The following is a 13,086-nucleotide window of genomic DNA, read 5'->3' as shown; positions in this document are numbered from 1 at the left end:
TTTCTAAGATACCGTATGTATTTAATTTTTAATAGCGGTGCCCGATCCACCTGAGAATGTTAAATGGAGAAATCCAACTTCAAAAGGAATCTTCCTAACATGGGAACCTCCCAAATATGATGGTGGTGCTCGCATCAAGGGCTATCTGGTAGAAAAATCACAACGTGGCACAGATAAGTGGGAGATATGTGGGGAGCCTGTTATTGAAACAAAGTAAGTAACTTCACGCTATAGTTACAACCTTTTAACTAACTGTACTATCCAAGCCTCTTTAAAAATTTGTATTTTTTTTTTTTAACAAACAGAATGGAAGTAACAAAACTTACGGAAGGAGAGTGGTATGCGTATCGGGTTAAGGCTTTGAACAGAATAGGAGCAAGCAAGCCAAGCAAGCCAACAGATGATATTCAGGCCATTGATGCGAAAGGTAATTACTTCTATCAATTACAATAGCCACCTCATTTTTACTAGTCTCTGAAATATTGTTTCTATAACAATGTTTCAATTGTCTCCTAAATCAGAGGCTCCAGAAATTTTCTTAGATGTGAAACTGCTCGCTGGACTCACTGTGAAAGCTGGAACTAAAATTGAGCTGCCAGCCAAAATAACTGGAAAGCCTGAGCCCCGAATTACTTGGACCAAGGCCGAAAAAATACTGAGACCTGATGATAGAATCACTATTGAAACGAAACCTGGTCATTCTACAGTCACTATTACAGACAGCAAGAGGAGTGACAGTGGAACCTACATTATAGAAGCTGTAAATTCCAGTGGACGTGCTACAGCTGTTGTTGAAGTTAATGTTCTCGGTATGCACATTTTTTATTATTATTATTAAAAGCATGAGTAATGTATTGAGATATGCAAGCAGAAGATTAACGTTTTCATCCTATCTCCTACAGATAAACCTGGTCCACCAGCTGCATTTGATGTATCAGAAATCACTAATGAATCCTGCCTTCTGACATGGAATCCTCCCCGAGATGATGGAGGTTCTAAAATTACTAACTATATCCTTGAGAAAAGAGCTACGGACAGTGAAATATGGCATAAATTGTCATCGACTATCAAGGACACTTCATTCAGAGCTACCAATTTAACTCCTCATAAGGAATATGTGTTCCGAGTCAGTGCTGAGAACATGTATGGTATTGGGGAGCCAGTACAGTGTAACCCCATCATTGCAAAATATTCCTTTGGTTAGTGAATTAAATATTAAATTTTGAAAATGTTAAATTTTAACAGCTATGAAAATGCATGTGTAATGGTGTTTTTTTGTTTTGCTTTTTTCATTTATTAATTTATACAGATCCACCAGGCCCTCCAACAGGTCTCAAGCCTATAGAGGTTACCAAAGATTCAGTGACCCTAACATGGAATGAACCAGATGAAGATGGTGGCAGCCCCATTACTGGCTACTGGGTTGAGAGATACGATCCTGAGCAGGATAAATGGATAAAATGCAATAAAATGCCAGTGAAAGATACAACATTCAAGTAAGATATAGTCACTTTAGGCTGAAGCTGAGATGTAAAAATTTAAAAGTAGCCTTTTAAACAAATGTTACTTCATGACTGTTCTTTTTTCCCTGCTTCTGTAAGTTTAGATTCAACTAATATCCAGTTACATACTTTATCTGGTGAAGAAGTATGTCTTTACAGAAAACTGAATTGTTGCTTACTTTTTTCTTTTTTTCTATTATGCTTACTAACATCTGTGCTTTGTGATTACTTATAAGACATTCAAAAATAACAAACAAAGCCATCTTCTGCATCAATTTGCTAACATCCCTTTTTTAAACCTGACATTTGCATTAGCTAAAAGTCATACTACAAACAGAAATGTGAGATGACTCTCAATACATCTATCTCTACATCTCAGCACACCATTTTGCTGTTGGCAGTACGCCTATTCTCAATGTTTCATATAGCATCATTAGCTGTAACTTGGTTATTTCCAGATTTTCTAAGTAAATTATAAAGAATATAGAAAATATTGTTTTAGGTAAGAGTTAACATGTGGATTGTTTTAATCAAACTTAATTTTGATTTCCAGAGTTAAAGGTCTTACAAATAAGAAGAAATACAAGTTCCGTGTCTTGGCAGAGAATCTTGCAGGACCTGGAAAACCAAGCAAGGAAACAGAGCCAATCTTAGTGAAAGATCCAATTGGTATAATAAACATATCTTGAATGTTCTAATTTAACAAAAAAAAGTTTTTAGGTCTTTTTTTCCATCATTTAATTAATATTGAACTCTTGTCTAGATCCACCATGGCCCCCTGGAAAGCCAACAGTGAAGGATGTTGGCAAAACGTCATTATTTCTGAACTGGACAAAGCCAGAACACGATGGAGGGGCAAAGATTGAGTCTTATGTCATTGAACTGTTAAAGACTGGAACAGATGAGTGGGTGAGAGTGGCTGAAGGAGTGCCCACAACTGAACACTTTCTCAAAGGACTTATGGAGAAACAAGAATATTCATTCCGTGTAAGAGCTGTGAACAAGGCTGGAGAGAGTGAGCCTAGTGAACCCAGTGACCCTGTGCTGTGCAAGGAGAGGCTGTGTAAGTATTGTTTCAGAATGTGCTGTTTCTGCAAGTACACTCAGTCTATCTTAAAAAGCCTCATGTCTGCCTATCTCTGTAGGCAGCAAGTGAACGTTTCCAGACACACTAAATATTAAAATCTACCCTTGTTGATCTAAGAAGTTTTCATAGTTTCAGTATTATTCTCTATCTTCCAGGATCTTTGCTGGGCAAGATAGTAACCTGCTTTTCCTTTTATTATTATTTTACAGTTCCTCCTTCTCCTCCTCGATGGCTTGAGGTTATTAATATTACTAAAAACACAGCAGATCTTAAATGGACAGTGCCAGAAAAAGATGGCGGCTCCCCAATTACCAACTACATTGTTGAAAAGAGAGATGTAAGGAGAAAAGGCTGGCAGACTGTAGATACAACAGTGAAAGATACCAAGTACACAGTGAGCCCTCTGACTGAAGGCTCATTGTATGTCTTCCGTGTGGCTGCTGAAAATGCCATTGGGCAAAGTGACTACTGTGAAATTGAAGATTCAGTGCTTGCTAAAGATACTTTCAGTAAGTTTGAGATTTGCTTTCGGAGTGATTAATGGAATAGCTGACTTCTCATGGATTCCTTTTTTACTAATTTGTGTATGTATTTTGTTTAGCAACCCCTGGGCCTCCATATGCTCTTACAGTAGTTGAAGTGACAAAAGGTCATGTTGATTTGAAATGGGAACCACCTAAGAATGATGGTGGCAGACCAATTCAAAGGTAAGCTCATTTTATGATTGTGTTTTCTGTGGATTATTTTTCCATAAACGAAGACGCTTCTTTCAACGTTTTTAAATTTTAAATAGACATATTTTATATGAAGAAGAGGTGAATTTATGTGACAAGCAACTTTATGGTTGCAGCAAGTACAAGTTTAATTTTAAAAGTGGAAATTATACAAATAGAAATGATCTAATGTGCATAAACGATTAATGTGTGTAAACATCCTCAAAAAAAAAAAAGGGGGGGTGGGATCTAATTAAATGAGATGAAATTGAGTTGTATATACAAAATTAAGCTTTAATGCAGACATAGTCTCCAGCTCTAGGTGAAGCTCTAGCTACTTTTCCTGTTACATTTTTCAACACAACTGTTAACAACTGCCTGAGTTTCTCAGTAAAACTACATATGTTGAGCTGGTACAAAGCATCATCTTTGTTTTTTCTCTTTATTCCATTTCTCAGACTATTTTCCTCCTTTTGGTTTCTTCTAAATTCTCCTTTTCTTTAGTTTCTCAAGTATCTCTTCTCCGAAATTTACCTTGAGTAGCAGTTAGATTTTTCTCTATATATTTTCACTCTTCCTCTTCTTCCCATTCACAGTAAACATATCCTAAACAAACTGACAACTACAAAGATCTGCTTGAAGGAACATAAATCGTTTAATCTTTCTTATCATCCCATAGATTATTGTAAACAGAATTCAGATAACTGAAGTATTCAGAGATAATATCTACAGACATTTTCAATAGAACTTATCCACTGCTGTCTGAATTAGAAAATATATAAATATAGCATGGGAGTTTTTTTTACCTCTGCAGCTCTACAAAACCCAAGAACAGATTTACTCTGTCATCAGCAGCAACCCCATTAGCCTAATAGCTACTAAGGCTATTAGGATTGTGTTGCTGATATGTGAAATTATGCTTAGTCTGTCACCATTGACTACCTTTATTTTTCCATTGGCTAAACCATTCAAATCTCACATTATTTTAATGAGCAGGAAATCTGAAATGTTCATATTTGACATTCCTGATACTATTTGTTCCTATTTATTCAGATATGTTATTGAAAAGAAAGAAAAACTAGCCACCCGCTGGGTAAAAGCTGGCAAGACAGCTGGTCCAGATTGCAATTTCAGAGTGACTGATGTCATCGAAGGTATAGATGTACAGTTCCAGGTTCGTGCAGAAAATGAAGCTGGCTGTGGTCATCCCAGTGAACCAACTGATCTCATTCATATTGAAGATCCAACAAGTAAGTAGCATTATAACATACAGCATATGGACTATGGAAGCAGTGTGTTGGCTAGAACAGATAATTGAGTGAAAAATAACACATCTTTTTTATTTTTACAGGCCCTCCTTCACCTCCTCAGGATTTACATGTCACAGATGCAGGTCGAAATCATATTTGCATTGCATGGAAGCCACCAGAGAAGAATGGTGGAAGTCCTATTATTGGGTACAACGTTGAGTTGTGTGAAGCAGGAACAGAAAAATGGATGCGAATCAATTCTCGTCCAATAAAAGATCTAAAATGCAAAGTGGAGGAAGGTGTTGTTCCAGACAAGGAATATGTGCTGAGAGTCAGAGCAGTCAATGCTGTTGGAGCCAGTGAGCCATCAGACATCTCAGAAAAAGTTGTTACCAAGGACCCGGACTGTAAGAATAGATTTTCTTTCTGAAATCTACATAACTGATAACTGAAAAAAAGTCTATAGTGTTCAGTACATTTATAATATTAAATTTATTTTTACAGGTAATCCAACCATTGATCTAAAAACTCGTGATATTGTTGTTGTTAAAGGACAGAAATTAAGTATCCCTGTACCCTTCAGAGCTGTTCCATCCCCAACAATCACATGGCACAAAGATGGCAAAGAGTTAAAAGCTGGTGACAGAACAACGATGAAGAGTGACTACACTTCTGCATTGCTTGAAGTCATAGAGAGTGTTCATGCTGATGCTGGCGTTTATACAATTACATTGGAGAACAAACTGGCATCGACAACTGGTTCTGTCAACGTCAAAGTCATTGGTAACTAGACATCTTTCATTCTGGGAGAGATGCCTGTCTCTGTTTGAGCCCACTAACTGATGGAAGTACTAGAAAATCTCTTTTTTGCCATGTGGATTTATCACTTCAAGTCAGACGCTCTGTAAATTGCCTTCATTGCATTAATATAACAAAATCTAACCAAAAATACACTTTATTCTAAATTGATATTACTAGTCTGTGGCTGCATAAAGTCCAATTACTATGAATAATCATCATATAAATTTTAAAAAGCTTATGAAAATTAAGATTTTTTTTTCATCTTTAGGAATATGAGTTCCTATATATGCTTTGTAGCCAGCTTCTGTGGGTTTGGTCTGCCTTCTTTAAAGCAATGAAATGCAGTATAATTTCATATTTGTAGGAATACATTTCCCTTCTATTTAGTTAACTGTGACATTAAATAACTTTATTATAATTACAGGTCCACCTGGACAGTGTAAAGACATTAAGGCAAGCGAAATAACTAAGAATTCTTGTAAGGTAACCTGGGAACCTCCAGACTTTGATGGTGGTACTCCTATTCTGCATTATGTTCTGGAACGCAGAGAAGCTGGTCGTAGAACATATCTCCCAGTAATGTCTGGTGAAAATAAACTCTCATGGCATGTCAAAGATCTTATCCCAAACAGTGAATATTACTTCCGTGTTAAAGCTGTCAATAAAATTGGAGGAGGTGAATATCTTGAACTAAGAAACCCAATTATTGCAGAAGATCCAAAACGTAAGTCTACTACTAAGTGACCTAGCATGCTGAATTTTAACTAAAATCTTCACGTGTTCTTCACTCGTGTAATACCTCTTTTGCTGTTGTTTCACAGAGCCTCCAGATCCTCCTGTTGACCTTGAGACCCATAATCCAACATCAAAATCAGTAACTCTTACATGGAAACCACCACTGTTTGATGGCGGAAGCAAGATTATGGGCTACATAATAGAAAAGCTTGCTAAGGGCAAGGATGTATGGGAAAGATGCAATGAATATCTGGTACCTCTATTAACCTATCCAGTGAAAGGTCTTGAGGAAGGGAAGGAATACCAATTTCGTGTTCGTGCTGAGAATGCTGCTGGTATTAGTGAGCCTTCTCGGATTACTCCTTTTGTGAAAGCTGTGGATCCCATTGGTATGAATTGCTTATTTGATTGTTTGTTGTAATTGCCATTCACCCTCAAACATGTGGGTGGATTCTACTCTTCATTTGTCATTGTTATTACAGAGGCTCCCAAAGTCTTCCTTGCTGCAAACCTGCAGTCTGGTCTTGAGGTGAAGAAAGGTGATGAGATCATACTTGAGGCACATATTTCAGGATCACCTTATCCATCTATTACTTGGCTGAGGAATGATGAAGTTATCAGACCAGAGGAAATCAAAAAGAGAGTAACCACATATACTAGGAAGAAGAAGGGTGTAACTGAAGAAGAGGAACCTTTTCAGCTTTCGCTGCCAGAACGTATGAGTATTGACAACCATAAAAAAGGAGAGTCTGTGCTATCAATTCGTGACTCCATCAGAGCTGACCATGGCACATTTACAATTAAAGTGGAAAATGATCATGGTGTTGCAAAAGCGTCCTGTGAAGTTAATGTGTTAGGTGTGTAGTGAATGTACTTGTAACCAGCTACTTGTTCAATGCACTAAGTGAGAAGTGAAGTACATTAGTACTCATCATTTTTTCTTGCTTTACTGGCAGATATTCCTGGGCCTCCAGTCAACTTTGTATTTGAAGACATGAGGAAAAATTCTGTCATTTGCAAGTGGGAGCCTCCCCTTGATGATGGTGGAAGCGAAATCCTGAACTATGTACTGGAAAAGAAAGACAACACAAAAGCTGAAATAGGCTGGGTTACTATCAGCTCAACACTCAGGCACTGTCAATTCCATGTAACAAAACTGATTGAAGAGAAAGAATATCTCTTCCGTGTATTTGCTGAAAATAGAGTTGGAGCAGGGCCCCCATGTGTTTCAAAACCAATGACAGCAAAAGATCCTTTCTGTAAGTTTTAATTTTGAAATACAGTCTTTTCTGAAAACTGCTATTAATCTACAGACTCTTAGAACACTCAGTTTCATCCACGTGAAAGTTTCCCAGAAGAGTACTGGACAATACAATTATTACTTATTGCATTTTTTTAAAACCATAGATATAAAGGGAAATATCAAAAAGCATTCTAGTTTCAATAGTAAAGAAATAAGAACAGCAGTCATATTCTTACCAAAAGAGAAAACCACTGTAAGTTTGATGACTGGTTACAGTTAGGAATCAAAAAGAGCAAGAAAATTAAGACTTCCTTAAAATTAATAATTTCTCATATTTTTGTTCTTAGTTCTGAGTAAATTCTGAATAAGACAGCAATGATTACAAAATTGTAATCTTTTTCTTCTAGCTCCACCAGATCCACCTAATAAGCCTGACGTGGAAGATGTTACCAGCAACAGTATGTTGGTTAAATGGAATGAACCAAAAGACAATGGCAGCCCAATCATAGGATATTGGATTGAAAAACGTGAAATTAATGGCACTCATTGGGCTCGAGTCAACAGGAATCTTGTGAATGCTCTGGAACTAAAAGTTGAAGGACTATTGGAAGGATTAACCTATATCTTCAGAGTTTGTGCTGAAAATGCAGCTGGCCCTGGTAAATTCAGTCCACCATCAGATCCAAAAACTGCACAGGACCCAATAAGTAAGTAGCTTAACAAAATGTGCTAGCAGACTAGTGACAGAATAGTATTCATAACCTTTAATTTTGATTTACGTATCTTATTTTATAGTGCCACCTGGTCCACCCATTCCAAGGGTTGCTGATACAACCTCAGTTTCTATTGAGTTAGAATGGGAACCTCCTATGTATAATGGTGGTGGAGATATCACTGGTTACCATGTATACAAACAATTAATGGGAACAAAAGAATGGTCTCGTTGCACAGAGAAGCCCATTAAGGTCCGGCAGTATACTGTGAAAGAAGTCAGAGAAGGTGCAGACTATAAACTTCGTGTTACTGCACTTAATGCAGCTGGTGAAGGACCACCTGGTGAAACTGAACCTGTAACCGTTGCAGAACCCCAAGGTATGGCAATTATAATATTTTGAAAAATTTTCAAGCTGCCTAAAAGCCGTACTTGAATCTTTCCCTTGAACTAATGAAACATCTCTCTTTCTTCTTCAGAACCTCCTACTGTTGAGCTGGATGTTTCTGTCAAAGCAGGCATTCAGATCATGGCTGGGCAAACAATTAAAATTCCTGCTACTGTGACAGGGCGTCCTGCTCCCACCATTGTATGGACTGTGGAGGAAGGTGAATTGGACAAAGATAGAGTTGTTATTGAAAATGTTGGCACAAAATCAGAATTAACCATTAAGAATGCATTGAGAAAAGACCATGGAAGATATGTAATTACTGCAACAAACAGTAGTGGTTCCAAATCAGCGGGGACCAGAGTAGAAGTATTTGGTAAGAAAAAATATTTTCTGAAATCAGCTGAGCATCTCTTTTGGTGAAATAATCTTTGGGCTTTATCCTACTTGTTTGATTTTATTTTTTTCAGATGTTCCTGGACCAGTACTTGACCTAAAGCCAGTGGTCACAAACAGAAAGATGTGCTTGCTTAACTGGTCTGATCCCGAAGATGATGGAGGCAGTGATATCATAGGCTTTATTGTTGAACGGAAAGATGCCAAAATGCATACATGGAGACTAGCTATCGACACAGAAAGATCTAAATGTGATATTACAGGTCTAGTTGAAGGGCAGGAATATAAATTTCGTGTCAGTGCCAAGAACAAGTTTGGTACCGGTCCAGCTGTTGAAATAGGACCAATTCTTGCAGTTGATCCATTAGGTAAGATAATTTATGACTTATTTATGTTTTTTTTCTTTCTCCCTGTCAGGATAATTTGACTGCCTTTCACAATTTATTTGCTCAGATTTCTGAAACAGAGTGTAGAATTACTGTATCTCTTTATGTAATAAAATTCTGGTATCTACTGACATACTGATTGCTGCCATTTCATCTATATATATTAAAAACTTTCTGCTATCCATATACATATTCAAATATTTTGCATATGAAAGATATGACTTTGAAAAGCCACAGCTATTTTAGCTACTGTAGTCATACAATTTAAAATATCAGTGGCTACTCCAAAAGTAATGCCTCCTATTTTATGTTGGTCCTGGACATCAGAGGCAGATGTTAGTGGTATGGCAGTGGAGGTTGAACCTTCCCATCAATATTCTGTTAAATTTTGTTGCCATGTGACAGATGGCAGCAGAGATAAAATAATAAATAAAATGCTACCTGACAAAGTGCATATGAAGTAAAGGTATGGGACTGAATTCCTCCTTGCAGAAAAAATTATAGCCATTGTCATTCATCTGCACTCGCTGAATGTTTATGGACACTAAATGTTTATGGATGTTAGCACAACAAAAGCTGGACTGCATGGGCAGTATTTTTCTACCAGCCATCACAGCAGCTGTGAAGCAATGTGTTATCTCCTCTAGTTCACATTTTTACAAGCACAGCATGCAGGCTCTTGTTCATAGCTGTCAAAAAAGCAGTTAATGGTGATGACTGTGGAAAAAAAGTGTTTTATAGCTGAGAATTTGCTCTATCAAATAATGTTATGCTCTTTATATCTGTTGTAGTTTCCATCGAAATAAATGGGAGGCATTACTTTCAGAGTAACTGACGTTATATTTTATATTTTTTTCATTATGATTTATCTGTGTTAATAGGTCCTCCAACAGCACCTGAGAGATTCATGTACACAGAGAGGACAAAGTCAACCATTACACTTGATTGGAAGCCTCCACGTAGTGATGGTGGTAGTCCTATCTTAGGATATATTGTCGAGAAGAGGAGGCATGATTCAAAAGACTATGAAAGAGTGAACCCAAGGCTCTGTCCAACCACATCTCTTCTCGTTGAAAAACTTGATGAACTCCATATGTATGAATTCCGTGTCAAAGCTGTTAATGAGATTGGAGAGAGTGAGCCGTCATTGCCCCTCAATGTAGTTATACAGGATGATGAAGGTATATCTAGTTTAAAGAAATCCATATAAACACCTTAAAAATAATGCAATTTCTGTTTCACTCCTAACTTCATTCTTTTTCTGCTTTTCAGTACCTCCCACTGTAACATTACGCTTAGCTGTGAGAGGAGATACTATCAAAGTGAAGGCAGGAGAGCCAGTTAATATTCCTGCTGATGTGACTGGACTGCCAATGCCGAAGATTGAATGGGACAAGAATGAAGTTTTAATTGACCAAACATCCAGTGCACTTAAGATAACAAAGGAAGAAGTATCAAGAAGTGAGGCAAAAACTGAACTTACCCTGCCTGCAGCCACAAGAGATGATAAAGGCACTTACACTGTGAGAGCTACCAATCGTCTTGGCACTGCGTTTCGCAATGCGCATGTTGAAGTGTATGGTAAGGATGTGACATTTCAATAAAATGGTAGACAGTTAGAATGCTTTTGTCTTTTTCTTAATGCAGTTCTATGTTCTCTTACTCTTATATAGATCGTCCTTCTCCACCAAGAAACCTTGCTGTTTCTGATATTAAAGCAGAATCATGCTATTTAACATGGGATGCACCTCTTGATAATGGTGGTAGCGAAATTACCCATTACATTATTGAGAAACGTGATGCTAGTAGGAAGAAGTCAGAGTGGGAAGAAGTCTCCAACAGTGCTGTAGACAGAAGATATGGGGTAATTTTATTATTTTTATGATATACTTCTGTATGACAGCATGCAATAAAAACTGCCTCTTGCATAGATACCTGTGCTAGTGGTCCATTTATAGTGCATAATTACTGAATGTACATTGCCCAACTGTGAATATACATATTATGTATATGTATTTTCCTCATGTGACCAAACAAAATAAATTGTTCTCATTCACTATTTAATCTCATGTGAATTTAGAAGATGTCTTCTTTTCCATTTTCCAGTATTACTTGTAGCTTTACCAACTGCAAAGTAAAATCTGATGACATTTTTATTTACATTTGATTGTGTGCACGTGAAATAAGACTATCCCTAGGGCACTGCATGCAGCTATGTAGTTACATACACGTCATGATATCGGTGAGATTCCGAGGTAGAATACAAAGCTAAAAACCCCTGAATAATAACAAATAAGTTGATTCTGAAAAATAACTACATACTGACTGAAATCTTATTTTTCAGGTGTGGAATCTTGCAACAAATGAAAAATACCAGTTTAGAGTCCGGGCTGTAAACAAATACGGAATAAGTGATGAATGCCTCTCAGAAAAAGTTGTTATTAAGGATCCCTATGGCCTTCCTGGACCTCCTGGAAAGCCCAAAATTTTAGATCACACTAGATCATCAATGCTGGTGGCATGGGAGCCTCCTTTGGACAACGGTGGCAGCCCAATAACTGGCTATTGGTTGGAGAAGAGAGAGGTGGGAGGTGTCTACTGGTCACGAGTTAATAGGGCTCCAGTAACGAAACCATCAGTAAAGGGTTTACAGTACAATGTGCTTCGCTTGGCTGAAGGTGTTGAATATCAGTTCAGAGTTATGGCTGAAAATCTTGCTGGAATTGGCCCACCCAGTGAACCGTCAGATCCTGCTTTAGCAGCAGATCCCATATGTAAGTATAAAATTTGTGACTACTTTTAAGATCTGTATCACAATACAATGTGGTACTTTTGTTAACATTGAATTTAGTGCAATTAATTGAATGCTTTGTTTTCATTAAACCAGAACAACGTTGTTTATGCAAAGTAGTTACCTAATTTTCTATTTTTCATTGGTTTTTAAATAACTGGCTTATTTAAACTATTACCCTTTCACTTATAAGCGTATAACTGTGATTATGCCATCACAAATATTGCCAAGTATATTTGTTTGAGTTCAGTATCAGATTTTTATATAATTACTTTTCTTCACTGTCAGAGTTCAGTGTTTATTGTTTATCTATGTACCTAAAGAATTCCTCAATAATATATGTAATATATGCAATTATTATGCATGTTCTAGGATTATATGCTCTGTGTATGGCAGAAAAACACTGAAAATGTTTGCATCCTTCTATAAACTCTTAAGAAAACTATACACAAGTACTAACTCTCAGGTAATTTTTGCATTTGCTTGCTCTTGTTTTACAAGTTGTGCCTGGCCCACCATCTTGTCCAGAGATCAAAGACAAAACCAAATCATCTGTATCTCTTGCGTGGAAGCCTCCACAAAAGGATGGTGGTAGCCCAATAAAAGGATATATTGTTGAAATGCAAGATGAAGGTAGTACTGACTGGAAAAAGGTGAATGAAGGAGACAAACTCTTTCCCACTTGCGAATGTGTTATTCCCAATTTGAAAGAGCTCAGAAAATACCGATTCAGGGTGAAAGCTGTAAATGCTGCTGGAGAATCAGAACCAAGTCCTGCGACATCTGACATACCTATCCAAGATATTTTAGGTAAGTGTTGTAGAAATTCATTTAGGTATTATATCTCAATGTTATCTACTGCTGTGAATAGTTGAACAGGACGTGAAGCAAGAGTCAACAGAATCAATAACAAGCAAATAATTGAACAGGAATGTAATAAAAGACTATGAGACTTTTTGGAAAGTGTTATGATAGCGCTTGTAAGTGCATGATCTACTGAGAACACTTACAAATTCACACAACCATAGTCCAGAAGTACTTCGTATTTTGTGATGAAATTGCAACAACAAATTTATTTGTAT

The 13,086-nt window shown here is 37.1% G+C and overlaps 1 protein-coding gene across 7 annotated transcripts in view; it reads left to right on the top strand.

Moving 5' to 3' along the window:
- Positions 1-13,086, top strand: part of TTN (titin) — a 239,716-nt gene that overhangs the window by 157,140 nt on the left and 69,490 nt on the right. For all 7 annotated transcript variants that reach the window (XM_052675513.1, XM_052675512.1, XM_052675511.1 and 4 more), the window contains 25 exons: positions 36-213; positions 306-427; positions 522-809; positions 903-1,199; positions 1,310-1,496; positions 2,056-2,171; positions 2,266-2,565; positions 2,799-3,098; positions 3,191-3,296; positions 4,356-4,552; positions 4,654-4,959; positions 5,057-5,335; positions 5,778-6,077; positions 6,175-6,477; positions 6,571-6,945; positions 7,045-7,347; positions 7,739-8,038; positions 8,127-8,423; positions 8,523-8,807; positions 8,902-9,195; positions 10,095-10,394; positions 10,486-10,794; positions 10,887-11,077; positions 11,558-11,987; positions 12,506-12,814. In XM_052675513.1, coding sequence (XP_052531473.1) covers positions 36-213; positions 306-427; positions 522-809; positions 903-1,199; positions 1,310-1,496; positions 2,056-2,171; positions 2,266-2,565; positions 2,799-3,098; positions 3,191-3,296; positions 4,356-4,552; positions 4,654-4,959; positions 5,057-5,335; positions 5,778-6,077; positions 6,175-6,477; positions 6,571-6,945; positions 7,045-7,347; positions 7,739-8,038; positions 8,127-8,423; positions 8,523-8,807; positions 8,902-9,195; positions 10,095-10,394; positions 10,486-10,794; positions 10,887-11,077; positions 11,558-11,987; positions 12,506-12,814 — 6,672 coding nt within the window. The remainder of the gene's footprint in view (positions 1-35; positions 214-305; positions 428-521; positions 810-902; positions 1,200-1,309; positions 1,497-2,055; positions 2,172-2,265; positions 2,566-2,798; positions 3,099-3,190; positions 3,297-4,355; positions 4,553-4,653; positions 4,960-5,056; positions 5,336-5,777; positions 6,078-6,174; positions 6,478-6,570; positions 6,946-7,044; positions 7,348-7,738; positions 8,039-8,126; positions 8,424-8,522; positions 8,808-8,901; positions 9,196-10,094; positions 10,395-10,485; positions 10,795-10,886; positions 11,078-11,557; positions 11,988-12,505; positions 12,815-13,086) is intronic.

The sequence above is a fragment of the Tympanuchus pallidicinctus genome, unplaced genomic scaffold, assembly GCF_026119805.1.
Source record: "Tympanuchus pallidicinctus isolate F22 unplaced genomic scaffold, pur_lepc_1.0 scaffold15, whole genome shotgun sequence".
Lineage (NCBI taxonomy): Eukaryota > Metazoa > Chordata > Aves > Galliformes > Phasianidae > Tympanuchus > Tympanuchus pallidicinctus.
The sequence above is the reverse complement of the archived record's forward strand: the minus strand, read 5'-3'. Positions and strand labels throughout refer to the sequence as shown.